Source organism: Mytilus californianus, unplaced genomic scaffold, assembly GCF_021869535.1.
Source record: "Mytilus californianus isolate M0D057914Y unplaced genomic scaffold, xbMytCali1.0.p SCAF_17, whole genome shotgun sequence".
In the NCBI taxonomy this organism is placed as follows: domain Eukaryota; kingdom Metazoa; phylum Mollusca; class Bivalvia; order Mytilida; family Mytilidae; genus Mytilus; species Mytilus californianus.
Window position 1 is genome coordinate 11,178,921 of NW_026262659.1, and position 21,472 is coordinate 11,200,392.

Sequence of the window (21,472 nt, forward strand, 5' to 3'; positions counted from 1 at the left end):
AATTTTTAGCTGTTTCTCTCCATCAACATTGTTTACAAAACATAATAAAATGCTTCGCCGAGTGCAGCCTGATACGACAGCAGAGGTCGAACCCTGGACAGTTGGGACAAGTTTGGACACAATATTCAAGCTTGATACTGTCTGAATTTGGATTGTGATCAAATTTTTGACATAATATAGGTTTCTGACACAAAATAAATATGGTCAAAGATCTTAAAAATTTGAAATTGGACATTTAATTTACCTAGTATGGTCCGATATTAGAATTCTAACAACATGGTTAGATTCAGCATATAAAAAACACCAAAAATTTAATTTTAGTTGAAATCAAACAAAGTTTAATTTTGGACCCTTCAAACCTTAATATGGACTAATTTGAAAATTTGAATAAAAAATCTAAATGCACAATAAGATTCAGCATATCATAGAGCCGCAATAATTCAGTTTTTGATGAAATCAAACAAAGTTTAATTTTGGACCAATTGGACCCTTTGGACCTCAATGTAGACCAATTTAAAAATGGGTCCTAATATCCAATATAGTAATACAAGGTTAGAACCCCAAAAAATTAAAGACTTAAGTTAATCCCATTGAAATTGGTTAAAAGTTTTGTATTTATTTTCAATTGATTAATTTTGGAAATTATGAAAATTATTTTCTTTTCAGGAAAAATGTACAATTTCAGAGTGTTCCATAAACTTTAACACAAATTATTGTCTGGAAACTAGAAAAATGCTTGTTTTTGGCCCCCAATTCCTAAACTGTCGGTACCATAACCCCCAAAATCAATCCCAACCTTCATTTTGTGGTATTGAACCTTCTGGTAAAATTTCATAGAGATCCATTCACTTAAACTAAAGTTATTGTCCGTAAACCAAATGTTTCTTCGAACGCCGACGACAACATGATGGTATTATACGAACGCAAATATTTTGCAGTCGTATAAAAAAGGTAAAAAAAATAGACATTAAGAAAAATTACTCATATAAGGAGTCAACTGACAATTAAGGCTGATACCCATAATTTGTAGTTCTTGTCTTGCTGAACATTTTTTTCTAAAACAATTTACAGTTTTCATTTGTCTACTATAATTTCCCCCAAAGATGCAAACATAAGTAAAAATCATCATATACTGGCAATAACTCCTAAGTTTACTGAAAAAAAATTGGCTATGCCAACCCATTTGTAGATCTTGCCTTGCTGCTCATTTTGTGGTTTACAGTTTGTCTTTATCTACTATTAAGTATTGGCATGAGTCCATTGATGAATTCGGCCTTGTTGACTTATTAATAGATCTTGTCTTGCTGATCATTTTACAGGTTTTCTTTATCTACTATAGTTTTGTCAGGAGTCTTCTGATGATTTCAGCCGTGTTGACTTATTTGTAGACCATGTTTGTTGACGAGCAAAATCATCAGAAACATATTTTTTACTAGATACCACAATGATGATTGCACACAAACTATAAAAGTACCAATTGGTCCAGTACTTTCAGAGATTTTTGTACAAGTTAATGAAGACCTGTGATGACAGATGACAAATGCCAAGTGATGGCAATATCTCAAATTGGCCTTTCGGGTCAGTGAGCTAAACATGTGCTTCATCACTATACACCAATTTCCAGTTGTTTTTCATGAATGAGTTAAACTGGTTGACTTAAGGTCAATTGGCGTTAACAATATCATAGAACAATCGGTTCTTATTGTGACGTAGTTTCAAAAGCATTGCGACATAGGAAATTTACGGTAAAGTGCACAGATTCATTAACTGACTTATAGATGTCTTTTGATTTTTGAAGTTATTGAGTTGCTGTCTCATTGGGGTATATGCCATTCCTACTTTATTTTATTTTTATAGCACCTATTACCATGGGTTTCAACTTGTGCAAATGTGCCTAATCCAGATACTAAGTTACACACAACTTAATGGTAAACTGCCTTTAACCTTATAATGGACAGATAAATGGACAAACGGATTGGAAATCCTGATGCCAACAATATTGAAAAATCTTAAAAGTTTTCCTTGTTAGTTACCCTGACAATACCATATAAATAATTAAATAGAAACTATTTCAAGTTATTTACCTGAAAAAAAAAAAAATTGAAACAGATTTGTATTTTAAAAATTTATTTCATTTTTTGCTATCGACAACAAATAAATCAATTCATTACTTCCATCTTACTTTTCTATACATAATTAAAAATCAAATATAAGGGAAAAAATAAGCAATAACAAAAGAAAAACAATATCAACAAATAATTTCAAAATTGTGCACTATCTAATACTCTATAGTCATCATGTATTAAATAAAACTGTTAATTATAGTCATAGAGCTCAGCTCTAATGCAATGCAAAATACTAAATACAATGTACAAAAGAAAATGTATTTAAGTGTTATCAGTTCAAGTTTCTTTCTTGTGAGAAGAACTAACAAACACATTTTGAAGTGTTGCAGTTCAAATTTGGTTTTTTATCCACTAAACAATCATATACTAATTTCAGGCTGTAGTATCATAGTATCCTAATAATGATTACCTATTGAGAATTGACTTTTGGTCTTTAGTTCTGATTGGAACATATATTGTCTGGTTTCTGTGGGTTAACTGACAGATTCTCAGTGAACAGGCATCTGTATTTGACTTCAACAGATGCAGTATATAAAATTTATTGAATTATAAAATGTTTTTCCCTACATCTGAATCTTTATACAATTTATAACACAATGTATTCAATAATTAGGTAATCAGGAATAAAAATTAAATGTGGATAAAAAATTCACATGAAATTCAAATTATCAGTCACCTTAAGGATGTAGTTAGGTGAAATTAAAACAAGAATGTGTCCATAGTACACGGATGCCCCACTCGCACTATCATTTTCTATGTTAAGTGGACTGTGAAATTGGGGTCAAAAAACTAATTTGGCAATAAAATTAGAAAGATCATATCATAGGGAACATGTGTACTAAGTTTCCAGTTGATTGGAATTTAACTTCATCAAAAACTACCTTGACCAAAAACTTTAACCTGAAGCGGGACAGACGAACGAACGGACGAACAGACCGAAAAAAAAATAATGCCCCTCTACTATCGTAGGTGGGGCATAAAAATCTAAAATTTAAAATTGATACTATAAGTCAGAAGAGCGTTAGTAAAGGAACAAAATAAGCTAAAAATATTGATAGGTTATGGAACTCCTTTTTGCAATATTTGATTTTTTAAAAATGGTCTAAGAAAAAAAATCTAGAATCTGGTTAAATTTTGGTAATGACCTTTTAATGAGCTATTGAAGTCTTCTATGAAAAGAAATATGGGTGATATGGGGCAAAATATTTAACCTTGTATTGTAGGAAAAAACTAAAGAAGTCCGAACATCTCAAAAATTCATAAACCTGACCTGAGTAAATCCTTAAGGTTGGTTTTATTTGAAAAATAAAGATCAGAATTGAGCACATTTTGTAACAAGGTTGTTACCATGGAAAAAATTATTAGAGTTTGTTTCCCCCAAAGGATACACATCACAAAGGAAAAGTTTTGATGTGATATGATGAATGTTCCTTTCTCATATTTTCACTAGCAATAATCCACTAGTGCTATCATTTATATTTCTATTGAAATACTTAATCAAACTTTTCTTAATGCATAGATAAATTGGAAAGAGAATTTTATGACAAATTGAATACACAATTCTAAAAAAAAAAAAAAACTGTGACAAGATGTTGTTAAAGACTAGAAAACATCTTTTAAATAATTAAGATTGTCATGAAATGGCAAAACCCAATAAATACTGATTTCATATGGCCCTTACCCCATATCATACTACTACTTAAATAGGGTTTAAACAATATTTTGTGAATATTTTTTCTGAAATGCTTCAATTGAGAAATGAACGTAAAATGACGGAATATTGTATGTCCTGTTTATATCTGCTTCTTAGAATATACTTTATTTAGCTATTTTTTTTCTTCCAAAATGTAGTTTCAAAGAAAACAAGAAGAAATAAATATCATGTCCTGCATTGTACATATAAAGACCTTAAAGATAAAAAAAACGTCATCAAAGATAACAGGCTTATAATTTTGTATGCAAGACACACATGTTGTAAAAAGGTGTTTCCCTTAATGGAAAGTTTCTTCTTAATTTATCTTCTTCATTTTTTTTTTACACTACTGATGAAACCATACCTTAACTGATATGGTTATTATTAATAGATCTGATCATTTAATCTGTAACTATAAATATATTTTTTTTTGTGAAATAATTCAAGCAGTGTTATTTGTATATATGTATATTCATTCTCAAATGTTAAAGCATCGTAATGGAAAATGGAAATTGATATGTATAAAGATTATAACTCAATTCCCATAAAATAACACTGAACAAAACCTTTATCATGCTAGATTGAAAATGGATATAAATATGCAAATCAAAGCTTATAATTCAATTTCCATATTAAATGAGCTGAAAAAATCCTAATTCATGCTGACTGGAATTGGTGAGAAGCAACTAATAGTATGCAACAAAAAGCCTCACTGTCACTTGTATATGAATAACCTCTTCATTGTAAGGTTGATCCTTACTAACAGTCAACTAAAACATTATATATATGACATGAAGCCAAGATGAAATATTTCACATAATACATATCATGAATAAAGATACTAAATACATATATATAATATATATATATTGACTCATGTTTTACCAAATATTTTGTTCAAATTATTATGCACAGTGAACTGAATTTTCAAGCCCCTATCACCTAATAACTAAAATTACAGCATACCCTTTCATCTGTTCAGATGACTTTTGATAACATCCCTTTACTCCAGAGTCTTTACAGACACCTTTAAATGCCCCTTGAAAATTAATTGTGAAAATGAGATCTTCCTGAGATAAAGAAAATAATTAAACCTACAAATAATATTTATGATTTGATAAGATTTGAATACTTGTGGTCAGGTATTTTTGCTACTGACCAATCATGATTTTGTAACTTTAATTGTAACACGTCTTATTTCATACAAAAATCTCCTGCAATTGATGTATTGTAGTATAATGTATTCATTATGAAGACAATGATTAAGTAGTAGGTACAAATTTAAACCATGAGAATTTATTGAAACTGTGACTATGATGAGATCTTTTAGGCCTACAAAATATTATTAACTTCTCAGTCACTGTTGTGTTTTACAAATTCTAGTGAGGTTGACTTTATTTTTTTTTTTAAACTACAAAATCTGGAAATTCTTCATTCCAAATTCCTGTACTGTTCCAATATTACAAATTATGACCTTGATCAGGGAAACTTTTTTGTAAAAGGTTACACAATATCCAATATATTGAAAAACATATCACAAAGTTTGCATCATCTTTGGTGTCATTCAAGGTAGTTTCAGCTGAACCTTTAAAAAAAAAAACCACCACTGCCTCATCAAAAATTGTTTTAATTGGTCTGAGAAGCAAATATTTTTGTAAGGCCTTACCAGACTATATATGTGTTATATAAAACACTGATCCTGATGCATGTTAAGATCTTTGAAAATGATATGTTCTACATATAAATATAATCTCACAAATTAAGAGATCTTTCTGAGACAAACATATAGTTGAGGTAATAGACCCTTTGTTCAATAAAAATAGTTTATTTACAGTCAATAAATAAATCATATCAAAAGCTCAGTGTTAAAACTAACATTTTTACCCTTACCCATAACTATTTGTATTTGTGACATTTAAAATAGAATACTGTTATAAATACACAAATGGTTTACATGAAAGTATACAAGGCTATACCAATAAATATATGACCTGGCCAAGATTAGCAAGTGCATGTAGAAGAAATTAAATCAGAAGCTGATCATGCACTATGACATCTTTATCACAATGACAGATTGTTGAAATGGATATTATTCATGTGTCATTTGGTCTCTGGTGGAGAGTTGTCTCATTGGCAATCATACCACATCTTCTTATTATATAATTTAGAAAGATATACATCCATTGTATATTTGTTCAATATGTTTTTCCATTCAATGTAGCCATATTCTATATCAGAGGTTCTGGTTAAAAATAGGGTGGAATGGATGAGTTAATTCACTTATACATATTTCTATGAAAATGGAATATCCAATGATAATCCAGATAGAGTTCAATTCTAATTAACCCTGTAGTTTCATTAAAGATGTAAAAAAAAATACACAAAAAATACACAATGATTTTGTCTCCTAATGGAAAAGTTGATACACAAAATATGTGGTATAATCTGTCATCAAGTTGGAATCATCTCTACCAAGTTTAACATTTTTACAAACAATTATTTTTGACAATAGTTTCAAGTATGTAAAAATCAATTAAAGTTTTCTTTCTAATTACCCTATTTCCTTTTATTAAAAACAAATTTAATAAACTACCCTACAATACTGTACAATTATTTCATAATACAATATCTTTTTACAATAATTCCTCTTTTGCTACTTTAAGTTTGAAATAATAAATGGTTTCTCATTGGACAGGATTTGAAAGACTTCTATATTTCTCAGCATAAAATAAAAAATACATCTGCTTAATTAACATAAGATAACAAGATTTACTTCTAAAATCACTACAACCAATATAAAGTTCATTGCAGGTTTTGATTAAGGTTATCAGCAGATTTATATTTTGTATGGCACAATACAATTTCATTGTTTTAAACGAAAGGAATTCTTGACTCGATTTTCTATCATTACATTTCAGAGACCTAATGGGTTAAGACATGAAGCTGGGTTTATTTAACTTAAGCTGACCTTTACCTCACACCTCCTTTATTCAATTTAACATTCATGTATGAATATTACAGACTTAACAAGAATATGTCCATAAGGACAAAATGCCCTGCTCTTTTTATCCAATTTCCATGTTCAGTGAACCATGGAGTCTTGGTTTAAACCCTAATTTGGCATATATTTTTAAAAGCTCATGATCCCGTGTACTAAGATTCAACTTGGTGTAAATAAAACTTCATGGTTAACTAACTTACACTAAACCTCTAAACTGATCAGTGAACCATGAAATCTGGTACAAAATCTTAATATGGTATATATTTGAAAAGTTCACATCACAATGACGATGTGTACTAAATTTAAAGTTGATGTGACCAAAATTTCATGGTAAACCAAAACTTTAAACTGATACAGGACAGACAAACTCCACTGACTTTGAAAACATAAAACACTCTACTATCGTTGATGGGGCAAAAAATAAGATGATCTTTTTGTAAGGGAACAGTATAAGAGTATTTTATGTAGGTTGGATGAAAAAGGAAAAACAGAAGTTAACCTAAAATATTACAGTAATGTATCATATTAACTTAATAATACAGTTTATACTAAAACTGACCAATTCTTAACTGAATTTACAAATAAAAAATCTCATGTTTATAATAAACATGTAAATGTCATTTGATGAAACATTATATATAGACTATTGCATTGTATTGTAAAAATCTCAATTAAAATTCATTTTGGCATTCTATCACAACTACATGAATTAATTATTAACTAATTCCAAAATACTGAACACAGAGCAATAGGTTGGTATAGTATTGTGTTCTAAGGGACATCTTCAAACACCACTTTTTTAAAAATAAATATTATAAATATCATATCTATTTAAAATATCAATAATCAAGTTATAGTGCAATATCATGAGGGCTTTTCCATTAAAATTGACATGTGAGAGTAGGATAGGACTGCCAATATCCCCCTCCAAAGTCCAACAACTGATGTCCAAAATCAAAACTTCCAATGCTACCCTCCCACATTGATTTTATTGAAATAGCCCTCACTTTAATCAATTAGAATTTGTTCTTATTGTATTTATTTGCTTTTTCTCTCTTTTTGTTCAGTATTTTATAATCAGCTATAACAATACAAGATCTATTCAGGTGTATGTGCCAGTGGTGAACTTTTACTTCTAGATACATGATGATGAGCTCTAGAATTTCCACCAATTCGTAAATTTTTTGGCTGATGAATTGGAGACGACTGTAAGCTAGGTGACAAGGGAGGTAACAAGATGTCTAGTTTTTGAAACTGTTCTTCAGGAATTAATTGTCTTAGTTTCATAATAGCATTTAACAATGCTTTCCTTTCTATTTCTAATGTCTTTATATGTGATTTTAACTTAGTTTCACTGGTCTGTGTGTTATGTATAACAATATCCAGGCTATGTTGATGACTGTTCATGTTTTGTAGTCTCTCCAGAAGCTCGTTGTTTTGTTGTTTTAGTCGTTGATTCATGTCTTCTAGTTTCTTTATTTTATCTGTATCACCTGAGGAAGGAGAGTAGATCATTTCCTCTCTCAGGACGTGGTATTCTACTTCATATGCTTGAAGCTGCTTCGAAATATCTAACTCAAACACCTGAAAAATACCAATTAAGGATGTACAAGGGAAACCCACAAATAAGTAAAATAACAGTATAGGAAAAATTTAAATGCACGCTTAGATTCAGCACATCAAAGAATCCCAAGTTATTAGGAAAGTATTGTTTTTGGACCCCGAATTCCTAAACGGGTAGGGCCTTCACCCCCAGAATCAATGCCAACCTTCTTTTTTGGTATGGAACCTTGTGGTACAATTTCATAGAGATCGATAGACTTATACTCAAGTTATTGTCAAGAAACAAGAAAATCCTTGTTTTTTGAACCCCAATTCCTAAATGGTTTGGGCCATAACCCCTAAAATCAATCCCAACCTTCCTTTTGAGGTATGGAACCATGTGGTACAATTTCACAGAGATCCATACACTTATACACAAGTTATTGTCCTGAAACAAGAAAAATGCTTGTTTTGGCCTCTAATTCCTAAACAGTTAGGACAATAACCCCCCAAATCAATCCCAACCTTCCTTTTGTGGTATGGAAACTTGTGGTATAATTCAATAAAGATCCATACACTTATACTCAAGTTAAAATTTGCGGTCGTATAAAAAGTGCTCCTTTTCCCTCAGTCTCAGTCAATCAGAACCAGTAGCTATAGAATAAGCTATTTATTACCTGAATAATAATCCTTTCCATCTGTATAATACCCAATTCAGGCAATGTTGTCTTAATAAATTCTACTATTGATTCAAAGGAATTGCACTGTAAAATTAACTCTTTGTGGTTCCCAAGCAACAGGAGGCCAACCTTTAAAATTACCTCAGCACCCTGCATCAATATGAGATCTGAAAAAAAAACCATAAATTTCAAACAACTTTTTTATTTTGTTATGTAAAAGCATTACTTTTTAATTTTATCAAATTACAATATATTGAATAATTTAATGATATCTGAACGTCCCACACATGTATGTCTTACTTAGTGAAAAATCAAAAGCATAGAGTTATCTTATCTGACACAGTTTAAAAATTTAACTTAGTTTGTTTATTTGTATCTCATCTTAATCAAATTGATTTCAATGTCATATTGATAAGTTAGACATCACTGTATGAAAGTATTGCCTACAGCATTAATATGTGTATAGAACTTATCTTTTCTTTCTTTTTTTTAAATTCGAGATATTCATTCATTCATACAGATAAAACCAATATAATATGTTTTTGTAAAATTAATGTATTTTCAAAATTGACCTTTTTTCAACCAAAATTTAAGATCCCCCTCCCCCCAAAAAAAAATCCCCATTGAAATATGATAATTTTACTCCATTTAAGGTGTAAAAAGCTATCAAAAGTATTCATTCAAAATTATTGAAATCTAATCACTTTTACTCATATTGATACTAAAACAAGACTACACTTACCAAAAACCCTGGCAACAAATCCCAGAGGATACTGTGAAGCAAACAGCGTTAGAAACCATGGTGTGGCATACAAGTTTGGCGCTATCTCATGCTCCTCAAAATGGTCATGTAATTCTCTGTAGTTATCATGGATCAGTCTTGTCAACTGATACAGCTGTATCTAAAATGTAATGGTACATGAACAATTAAAGAAATATTTTCAAAGGAAGGTTTGAAAAAAAAATTGGTCAAATTCTATTATGATAGCATAAGACTGGCTTCCATCCCATTAAGGAGCCAGAATGCTTTTATGTTTGAAGTTGATGGTGGGTCAGAGTTTCAGACAGGTCTTCCTAAATGAAATATACTGATGAAATAGTAATTAAATATAGAATATGTTAGTGAAAAATGACTTTAAAGACACACATTTATTTTTTGGAAAACAGTCTGAAGGAAGTTTTTTTATTTTTGATTTACATAATCATCTTAACAAATAAGATAGTTTTGTTTGTTAAATTAAACAAAGCTTAAAATAAAAATTTGTAAGGGGTTCCGCAGAACCCAGTGTCTCGCCTGCTATTGCTGCTGTCAGTGTAAAAGTGTAATATTGACTTTTTTAAAAAGTGAGTCCATTTATCAGTAAAATACAGCAATTTTTAAAAAAATTAATTTAAATTTCTTTATATGCTATTTCTTGGTATTGAAGATTAGCTTCTGTCCAAGTTTCATAACAATCGACAAAGGTTTACAAATTTATCATGTCAAAAAAATTAATCCCAGACTGTCTGTAAATGTTAACTGTAAAAAACTAAGTCTAAGTCCAAGTTTCATTAAATTCCATGAAGGTTTGACAAAGCTATTGATGACTGAAAAACTTTAACCTCAGACTGAATCTGAATGTTTATTTGTAAAAAAAAAACTAAGTTCTTTTATCAGTAAAATATGAAAAAATAAAAATGAACATTTTCAAAATTTTGCTCTGTATGATACTGTATTTTGGTCATAAACAAGCTTCTGTCCGAATTTCCTAAAATTCCATGCAGGTTTGACAAAGTTATCAATGTCTAAAAACACTTTAACCACAGACTGAACCTAAATGTTGATACTGCCGACGGAATCTAGGTTCGCTATGTCTCGCTTTTGCGACATAAATGTTGCAGGCTCGACAAAAATCTAATTCTGACGATTTTGGAATTTATAGATTGATCTTTATATTAACAAAATTTTCAAATACATTCTTTAGACCAATCTAAAAGTATTTATTATATTACACAAACTAAAAGTAATATCAGCATTAGTATCCTTTATACAGTTATTTTTAATAATTTCAAATATATTAGGGGTGTTCCATAAAAACATACATGGAACCCTGGGGAAGGCACTTCCAAATCTCAACTATGGATGGGTGTCATCTATGTTTTTGTATTGTGGAAATGTAAGTGAAATTTTAATTTGCCTCTATAGGTGGTTACCCCATTTTTAAAGTGCCTTCCCTAGGTACCATGTAAGTTTTAATGGAACAGCCCTTATCATGCAAAGATAAAATATAACAATAAGATTTGTAAACAAGCTATACATACCTGTAGAGGCATCATACTTGGATGGAACTGTTTTCTCAGACCTAAGTTAAACATCATGTGACGTAAGGTTTCAAATGCTGAGGTCTCATCCATCTGAGAAAAAAAAAATCATAATTGTGAAAAAGAGTATTGTGATATCACTTGTCTGTTTATGAAAAATAATCAGTCTACAATGAGTTTTACTATAATATACAGTATACACTGTTTAATTGTTTGCAGCCATTGTTAGCATACAAGTTTTTCAAGTATATCCATGGCTTATTGTTTCTTGTACATCCACCCCATGTATCTGCTTGTGGAGTTATTACAATAATGATCTTACATTCAAGAGGAATATTCCTGCTATAAAACTGAGTAACCTGATTTTTGAGCAGACACTACGCCCTTATTAGGGTGTTTACAGATCTATGAAATCTTACATGCATAAGGAGCATTCCTGCTATAAAACTTGAGTTCCTTGAAACTAACCTGATTTTCTAGATAACAATAAGCCTTTATAAGGGTGTATACAGATCTACATGTATGTGTATGTTGGGTATACCAGTTGGTGTGTTGTATAAGACTTGTGATCTTACATGCATGATCAGCATTCCTGCTATAAAACTGAGTTCCTTGAAACTAACCTGATTTTCTAGATAACAATAAGCCTTTATAAGGGTGTATAAAGATCTACATGTATGTGTATGTTGGGTATACCAGTTGGTGTGTGGTATAACACTTGAGATCTTACATGCATGAGGAGTATCCCTGCTATAAAACTAAGTCCCTGACAGTAGCCCACTTCTCTATCCAGTAGACTATAGGCCTTTAGCAGGTTGTATAGTGCCAGCTGACCTTGACCTAACTGTGTGGAGAAATACTTATGTTCTGGAAATGTTCTTCCTAAAACAAAATTTATATTCATGAATATGCAGTTTTCACAAGATTTCAGTTTCCATTTATTTCTTTGACAGTGTCATAGGTTAAAAAAACATCCTTTTTTGTTAGGTCAAAAAAATTATTATATGTGGTTCCAGTTACGACTTGAAAAAAAAGGGTCGATAGGTAGGCATTTTCCTTAAATAAAAAAAAAATCGTGTTTTCACCACGTCCTGTTCCGGTACTATACAAGCCCTACCAGATGTTTGGCTGTAAAATAAAATAACATGTTGCGTTTTTAGTTTATTTTGTTGCATTTTTTGCCATAGTGGATACTTCTAATGGAAATTCAGATGACAGAAGTCTGTGAATTTAATTATTGAAGTTCACATTCCAAACTAGAGGCTCTAAAGAGCCTGTGTCGCTCACCTTGGTCTATGTGCATATTAAACAAAGGACACAGGTGGATTCATGATAAAATTGTGTTTCGGTGATGGTGATGTGTTTGTAGATCTTACTTTACTGAACATTCTTGATGCTTACAATTATCTCTATCTATAATGAACTTGGCCCTGTAGTTTCAGTGGAAATTATTTTGTAAAAATTTACAAAATTTATGAAAATTGTTAAAAATTTATTATAAAGGGCAATAACTCCTTAAGGGGTCAATTGACCATTTTGGTCATGTGACTTATTTGTAGGTCTTACTTTGCTGTACATTATTGCTCTTTACAGTTTATCTCTATCTATAATAATATTCAAGATAATAACCAAAAGCTGAAAAAATTTCTAAAAATTACCAATTCAGGGGCAGCAACCCAACAACAGGTTGCCTGAATGGTCTGAAAATTTAAGGGCAGATAGATCTTGACCTAATGAACAATTTTGTTTTTGAAAGATTTGCTAGAAATGCTTTGGGTTTAGATATATGAGCCAAAAACTGCATTTTACCCTATGTACTATTATTAGCCATGTCGGCCATCTTGGTTTGAGGGCGGGGTCATCAAACACAATTTTTAAACTACATACCCTAATGATGATTGTTTACAACTTTAGTTAAATTCATCTTAGTAGTTTCAGAGGAGAAGATTTTTGTAAAAGATAACAAAAATTTACGAAAAATTGTTAAAAATTTACTATAAAAGAGCAATAACTCCTTAAGGGGTCAACTGACCATTTTGGTCATGTTGACTTATTTGTAGAACTTACTTTGCTGAACATTATTGCTGTTTACAGTTTATCTCTATCTATAATAATATTCAAGATAATAACCAAATAAGGCAAAATTTCCTTAAAATTACTAATTCAGGGGCAGCAACCTAACAACGGGTTGTCCGATTCATCTGAAAATTTCAGGGCAGATAGATCTTGAGCTAATAAACATTTTTACCCTTTGTCAGATTTGCTCTCAATGCTTTGGTTTCAGAGATATAAGCCAAAATCTACATTTTATCCCTATGTTCTATTTTTAGCCATGGCGGCCATCTTGGTTAGTTGGCCGGGTCAATGGACACATTTTTTAAACTAGATACCCTAATGATGATATTGGCCAAGTTTGGTTAAATTTGGCCCAGTAGTTTCAGAGGAGAAGATTTTTGTAAAAGTTTACGGACGACGGACGCCAAGTGATGAGAAAAGCTCACTTGGCCCTTTGGGCCAGGTGAGCTAAAAATGGGATCGTTTCAAATTTATTTTTCAGAAATGCAAAAAAATAGTAGGGTCAGTCAGATAAATGGATCCACACATTTATTTTTATTTGGCCTTTGGCATTGTTAAAAATTTTAAATAGTTTTCTTTTCTATAAACAGAAATAAGTTACATAGTACATTATCCTAGTATGTAGTATTGTTTTAACACCGAGTTAAAACCTTTTATCAAATCTTGCTTGTGAGATAGGTGTACTACAACATACTTATATCTATAATGTGATGTTTTGGTATTCTTATTCTTTTGTATGAGACCATTACAAATGAACTACAATGAGTTTACTTTGTTGTTTGGTGTTTGGTTAAATCTTGAAATATGTTGGAAACAGATAATTTGAATAACACTATGCTTCTTTTGAAATCTTCAACCAGTTAATTATCCCTAAAATTGCTATGCTGGTATTCAACAAAGCCATACTACAGATTCGTAATTCCTTAGACTTAAATATATTACATACCCAAATCTATGAGTATATTGTGTTGGTATTCAGTCAGATCTTTTAACAAATCTTGATATTCTCTGGACGGAGACATGTCATTCTTGGAAGGATAATGTAACTTGTGTTGATCAACCATCAGATACCATATTTCACCACGTAATTGTTTAGGTACACCTATAATATAGACATCCTAATTGACCTGGCATCTACTCTTGCATATAAAAATTGAATCGGACTGGCCAAATATTGATGAGCAATATTTACATGTACAACTTATTTCAAAATATCTAAAGAGTTAAAGACTTTGGTCACATGCAAATATGCCAAAAACACAACCTATTGGAATGTGGCAGAAGCTTTCTGCTTGGATAAGGTTAGTAGTTTACTCAGTCTCTTAATATCAGGTATTTTATTATTGCAAAATCAGGGTGTGTAAATAGTTAATAATTATGTACAAAGCATAAACCCAAAAATCTGTTAAATTTAAAGAATTTTAACAGAGAATTTATGGTCAAAAGACAGGGAATTCAATGTTTTCTGCATAGTTTGCTTTCCATTGAATGTTTAGTATATTAAATCATTTATAACATCATTATCAATTTTTTTATGATCTGCCAGGGACATATTTTCCATTTGCATCTCTAAATTTCTCCAGTTCATTTGATCAATAATTCACTTTGGTTTTTTTTAAGCAAAATCTAATACAGCAGTGGGGTATTTTCTTTTCTTGTTGGTGTGTCTGTTAGTAAGTTTATCTGTGTGTCCTGTATGACGTTCAAGTTTTAGTTTAAGGTAGTTTGCTATAAGTTGTGGTTACATTAACATAAAAGATTTTAACCCAATTTTTACAGTTAACTGACCATGGAATTTGATATTGTGAGGGGCATAGCGCCCTATGGACACAGTAAATTGCAATGTCACACTTTTTTAAACATTTACAGTCGGCAACTTATGAACTAAATTTTGCATCACAGTTTGCTTCTCTTAACAGTAGATTGCAGTGCACTCAATCTTGCATTACAATTTTCTATTGATAGTAGATTGCAATGCAGTCTTACCTTTTCTAACACAGTCTAGGACAACCTGAGGACTAAATCTTGTATCCCGATCTTCTTCTGTCAACATTTCTTCCCACTGTAATGTAACTTCCTTAAGACAGGGAGTTATCTCCTCATAATCTAAGTCGGGTTTCTGTTGGGATTCATCATGTTGTCGAGCTGTTGAAAGTATAAAAATGAAACTGTTTGAATTCACTACAAAAATAATACTTCCATTATATATGGTTGAGTTCTAAGTGACCATTATGTTTATGCCTTTACAGACCAAAGTTAAGACTTGCACACTGCGTAATGATAAATGTATTAATCTTATATAACTTTCCAGCCTTCTACAGGTCGAAATAATGACTGAAATGACTATAGGAGGGATCCCTTCAAAGTCTAAAGTCCTTTTCTAATTTTCTAAAATTATTCATGAAATTTGTTTAAATATATTTTTTTTTGTCTTCTCTATAATGATAATATTATTCAAAATGGGTTGGCATGATATTTTTACACATAAACCTATAATATAAAAACATTCTTAAACAGATTTTAAACCTTATTTATTGTTTGTAACATGAAATTATAGTGAGCAATAAAAAGTGCTATTGGTTTGAATGTGAGGGGTTAAATTTATTTTAAAACAAAAAACACATTGGTTTTAAATTCTAGTTTACACAAAGCTGCATAGTGCCCTATAACTGGATGGTATTGGAGCGAAATCCTCATCTAGTTTTTACTTAAGACAGGAAAAAGTGGATCCAGTATTCTTTCAACACAGTGAAATGAACAATGTGAATGGGAATTTTGTAAGTGTGATTTATCTTTGCATCAGATTTGCAAGGAATGCTAAACCAAGGTGTGAATTTTTTTAAACAAACCATGAAAAACGTCATCTAAATATAGTTCAACTGAAATAAATAATATTGAAATTACAATTTTTTGTCCTAAAAATATGTGCAAATGTGCATGAATCATACACTATTTCTGTGTGTAGTTAAAAAACCAATGGAGTAAGAAACTGAGAAGTTCAAACTATGTTGTACCTACCTGGGAAAACAACCATTGATCTGATGCCGTGTAGAATAAAGAATCCTGGGATACATTGGAATAAACATTAAATATTGCATCATTCATGTTATGTTATGTCCAAATTTTACGAGAAAAAAGCCCAACAAGTGTATAAGGATACAGATATGACTTCAATAACCCTATCCTGAACTTTTAATAGACAATTAAAATATCTTAAACTGAACAATTTAAACTGTACTATCATGAATGTTTATGTAAAATTAATTTTAATCCATATATCAAAGGTTTCAGTTCTGATTTAATTTTTTTTTTTAAATTTCAACCGTCGACAAATTCTGTCACAAGTTAGAAGTATTAAAACAGTTCATTTATTAATAACAAAAAAATCTCTTAAACCAAGATATATATTCACATTGTATAATCATAGGTTCCTCATCACATGGTATTTATTTGGTAAGTGTAGGTTCATGACAAAAATCAAAGAACAAAAGCACCCAAAATCATAATTCAGCAAAGCACAGGCAACTTAATATCAGCAAAACGCAGGCCATGATTTACTGGATCATGTAATATAATCAAAATATGGCAGTCAATTATTATTAATATATCATTATGTGTATGTTATATATGTTCCCCATTGTAAAACATAAAATAAAAGCTGGCCAAGTGTAAATATGTGTTTAATGATGACTGAAACAGAAACTTTTTACACTACAGAAAAACCAAATTCTTCTTGTGATTAGCCCAATCACCCTAACTTTGGAGCAATTATTTACGTGATTTTTTTTGTACTACGTCAATATGTTCATAAAAGGGATGATCCTATAGCTATTTAGACAAGTTTGGGACAATTTATGTTCACATTATTTTTGTACTCATGCGAGTGGCATACACAAATGGATTGCAAAATTGTTTTGCCTCCAGTATATTTGTGAAATGTTGTAGTGAGATATTACTGGAATATCATTATAGGCTTATGAGATTTAGACCTGATTTTAAAACTTAATTTTCACAGGAAAGTCAGTCAAGAGAGAAATATAGGTAAAAGTAATTTAATATTATTAAAAATATGTTTTATAACAGATATTGTAAAGGGAATTGTACCTCTGAAATATAATTGGATAACAGTTGCATAGACCTAAATATATTATTTATCAAATCCACTTAATGAAAAACTGTAAAACATGGTTATTTTAGTATTGTATGTATTAAAGTTTTGTACTATATAAATTGACTGTAGTAGAAAAATGTTACTGATATATAAACCTCAAGGATTTCCCAAAATTGACCAATGCTAAACAAATGAAATCATTGAAGAAACCAAACACAATACCACCCATTTAAATAAAACAAAAGAAAATTGGCAAACTAAAATAAATATGTCATAATGTCATACCAGCAGGATTATCTACAGGTAAAAGAGCAAATAAAGTGAATGAACTCAGAAGATACTCCATTGATTGATTGATTGATTGGTGTTTACCACCATTTTCAACACTATTGTCCTATTTCATGGCGGTCAGTTTTTATTGATGGAGGAAGCCGGAGTGCCCGGAGAGAACCACTGACCTTCAGTAGGAAAACTGACAATCCTAGTCAATTAAGATTGGAGTCGAGTGCACCTGCCCCGTGTGGAATTCGAACTGACAACCTCAGTGTTGACTGGATAGTGATAGACCATTGACAAACTGACATCAAATTCAGGGAAAATGTTTATTCTAATATATCATGAATGGCATAGTTTCTAGCCCATTATTATTAAACATGAACACGAGTCATAATCAACAAGAATGAAATAAAAAATGTGTCAATCATCATGAGTAAGTACAGATGAATGATGGAGTAAACATTTGTGGGCAAAATATCCTAGAAATGTACAGCTTTTTTAAAGAGATTTCAAGGCTGTACTTCCAATCAAATGTATAAAAAGGAACATATTTTAAAACTGTATTGTGTCACAATACATACTTATCAGAACAATATCAGCAAGCATGACATAAATGTGTAAAGTGAGAACAATGGACTAGTTGAAGGACAGATAGAGGTTAAATTAAGTCATTACCATCTTTTTCTTGGCGTAAAAAGGATGATATAAATATTCATGAGAAAGTCTATACAATTTACTAATGAAAAGGTACCTGTGAAAGGTTCACTAAGGGTCAAGCAATGCATAAGTTATGGAAGGCTTTAACCTTATGTAAAATGAATCAGACTTGGGCACTGTGTAATATAAACAACTCCTCTTGCATTATATCTACCCTTATCAGAAATTCCCGAACTATTATACAAGGAATTTCTGGTGAGCTTTATATAAAGACTTTCTTTTACCTTTAAGATCTTGTTTTTCTTTCTCCATCCTTATAAGGAGCATAGTTTGAAGAATTGTTTTCCTCCACAGAGCTCGTATTTCTTCTGGTGTTTTCTTGACGCTGGTTTCTTCAACCTTTGGACTCTCTACAAAGCACACAGGTATTCATCAGCACAGAGTTATTAATAAACTTGTAAAAAATAATAAGAAAGAGGCTTGAAATTATTATTTTTGTCACAGAAACAATTTCTTTCAGCTCATATACAGTAGTTTATCTAAATGAAGTGCTTCAAAATGAAAATATAAAATCTTTAAACGGAAACATCTGCAACTATTAAAAAAAGAATGGACCTGCAACGGATGTACACAATACAATCTTATGCAATACTTGAGAAACATAACCTGTTGTGAGCTATATACATTTACCCTTGACAGAAAGAAAATACATGTATCAATACATGAACTTTGTTATTTAAGTAGCGAAGGCAAATCTTTAATAGCCTCCCACTTTTTTAAACGTTAGACGATTAAGACCTTGACATATTGTATAGACAACAGCTGTCTATTATTAAGGATGTTTGCTACTCTGATTCAAAATAACAAGCTTTTTAAAAGACTGTTAAAAATTGATAAATGAAGGAACTAAAAAAGCAGAAAAAAATGAAGGGTCCGTGTGCTTGTTTTCGAGATATAAGCCATTGAAAATTTGGCGGGAAATGATTCTCTCTAGGTTTTTCATACATTTAACATTGGCACCTTTTTTCTTTCAAAAACAATGAAAAAATAACAAGGATTTTATAAGATTTTCAAATATGGCTTTTTAAACTATATGTAATAAAATTAAGAAAAGAAAAGTATGGGTTAGTGGACAAAATTATTTAATGGCCAAACATGGATAAAACCAGAGGATTCCGAAAATCTGGCAAAAATTCAAAAACAAGAGGAGCGAACATCCTTAAAGAGTGTTTGTTACCCTCTTGAAGTGTTTTTGGTTATTTGTGTGGTTGGGTTGCTGTCTAATTGAATTATACCCCACATCTTCTTTTATTCATATGAATTTAGCAAACAGGAATAAGATGAAGGAAGGGTATAACAATATTCTGAAACAGAATAGCATTTTTAGAATAATCTTGGTACCAAATTATAAACTGTTCAAAAACTTTACACATATAAAAATTAGAAGATGTGGTATGAAGTTAACGACTATAGGTCACAGTATGGCCTTCAACAATGAGTAAATCCAATACAACATAATACGCATGTAAATTTCATGTAAAGGACAAATAAATACTAGACAAATAAGAATTAGAAGAGAGTGTAATCAGAAAATTGATCAAACAAGAAAAGGCTAAACATGTTTTGTATAAATTATCAAGAAGAAATAATTAACAGTTAAGAAAAAATGGGATATTTAAAACACAGTATTATATGGTAAAGACATAAAAATTTACAACAAACAGGAAGTAGATAAGTGATAATCTGAAAATGTTTACATAATTTGCTTAACTGATTTCAGCTTAATGCCAAAAACTCAGAAACATTAACTACAAGAAGGGGTCACATGGAATAAAGTGTGATCATTTCAACATACATCACATGTATTACATGTGCAAGAAAGTTGATAAGTGCCAAATCCAAAACATGTCCCACAGTTAAGCTTTACCAGAAAGTGCCAAGAAGTTGATTTCTAAGAAATACTGAGGAAATTGGACAAATTTATATCTGCAATACCTGCAATAGATTGTTGATTTGCATAAAAAAAACAAAACATCTTTAATTGAGGAGATAAAAAATTTCTTAAGCTATGGAGATTTGAGTTACTGTAAATTCAGAAATTATTGCGATGTTTTTATTATTGCGAAAAATGCGACAGGGTTATAATCGCAATAATTTAAACTCGCATTTTGACATTTTTTATATGAATTAAACAGGATTTTTCTCAATATCGCAAAGATTAAAATCGCATTTTAGTCTAAAATGACGAAATCTCAATAATAAATGCACGCAATAATTTCTGAATTTACAGTACTGGTTGTATGTCTACCTTTGACAGAATGTGGTGTTCTTGAAGGGGTGACAACACTGTTGAAAATAGTCTTTCTGAATGATCCTCGTCTGTTGGATGTGTAGTTTACATCTGATTCATCTAAGACATCATCTGGTATGGGTGTGGGCTTTTTACTGAAATTATTACCAACAAGCAGAAACCTACAAAAACATAGCAAAATTAGTTAACATTAAATTATATATATCAAAGTTGTTTTAAATAAGTAATTGGTATCAGCTGAATGTTAATTTTTCATTGTACGTTATATTACTCCTGTATGCAAAAGAGTTTTTTTATAGACCACTTTCAAGTTCTGTTTTATGAATTAGTTACGCTGGTTGAAATGAGGTCAATTGGTGAGAATGACTTCATTGAACAATGGACTCTTACAGTGACATACTAACATATGCATTGAGACATCTAAAATTTATGGGAAATTAAACAACTTCCAATGTTGTCTATAGCCTGCATTTGTCACAAATTAACTCTTGTTTAGCTTTAAATGAAAAAAAGTAGATTTGTAAGGGTAAAAAAAAAAAATTTTTTTGAGGGGGAGGGCAATTTTTTTCCCACAAGACCTAAGAAATTTCTTCAAATATTTTTTTTTGGGGGGAAAAGGGGGGGAGGGGTTGTAAACAAAAAATTGTTTTTTTGGGGGGGGGGGGGGGGGGGGGGGGGGGGGTTAATTTTTTTTCCTC

The 21,472-nt window shown here is 30.8% G+C and overlaps 1 protein-coding gene across 3 annotated transcripts in view; it reads right to left on the reverse strand.

Annotated features, from left to right (window-relative positions):
- Positions 1-2,110: 2,110 nt before the first annotated feature.
- The window catches only part of LOC127726370 (TBC1 domain family member 1-like), a 65,448-nt gene continuing 46,086 nt past the window's right edge, over positions 2,111-21,472 (reverse strand). For all 3 annotated transcript variants that reach the window (XM_052233741.1, XM_052233740.1, XM_052233742.1), the window contains exons 10-18: positions 20,772-20,935; positions 18,748-18,873; positions 15,406-15,564; positions 14,366-14,521; positions 12,074-12,225; positions 11,344-11,436; positions 9,785-9,944; positions 9,040-9,209; positions 2,111-8,404 (exon numbers count right to left, since the gene is read on the reverse strand). In XM_052233741.1, coding sequence (XP_052089701.1) covers positions 7,919-8,404; positions 9,040-9,209; positions 9,785-9,944; positions 11,344-11,436; positions 12,074-12,225; positions 14,366-14,521; positions 15,406-15,564; positions 18,748-18,873; positions 20,772-20,935 — 1,666 coding nt within the window. In that variant the 3' untranslated portion in view covers positions 2,111-7,918. The remainder of the gene's footprint in view (positions 8,405-9,039; positions 9,210-9,784; positions 9,945-11,343; positions 11,437-12,073; positions 12,226-14,365; positions 14,522-15,405; positions 15,565-18,747; positions 18,874-20,771; positions 20,936-21,472) is intronic.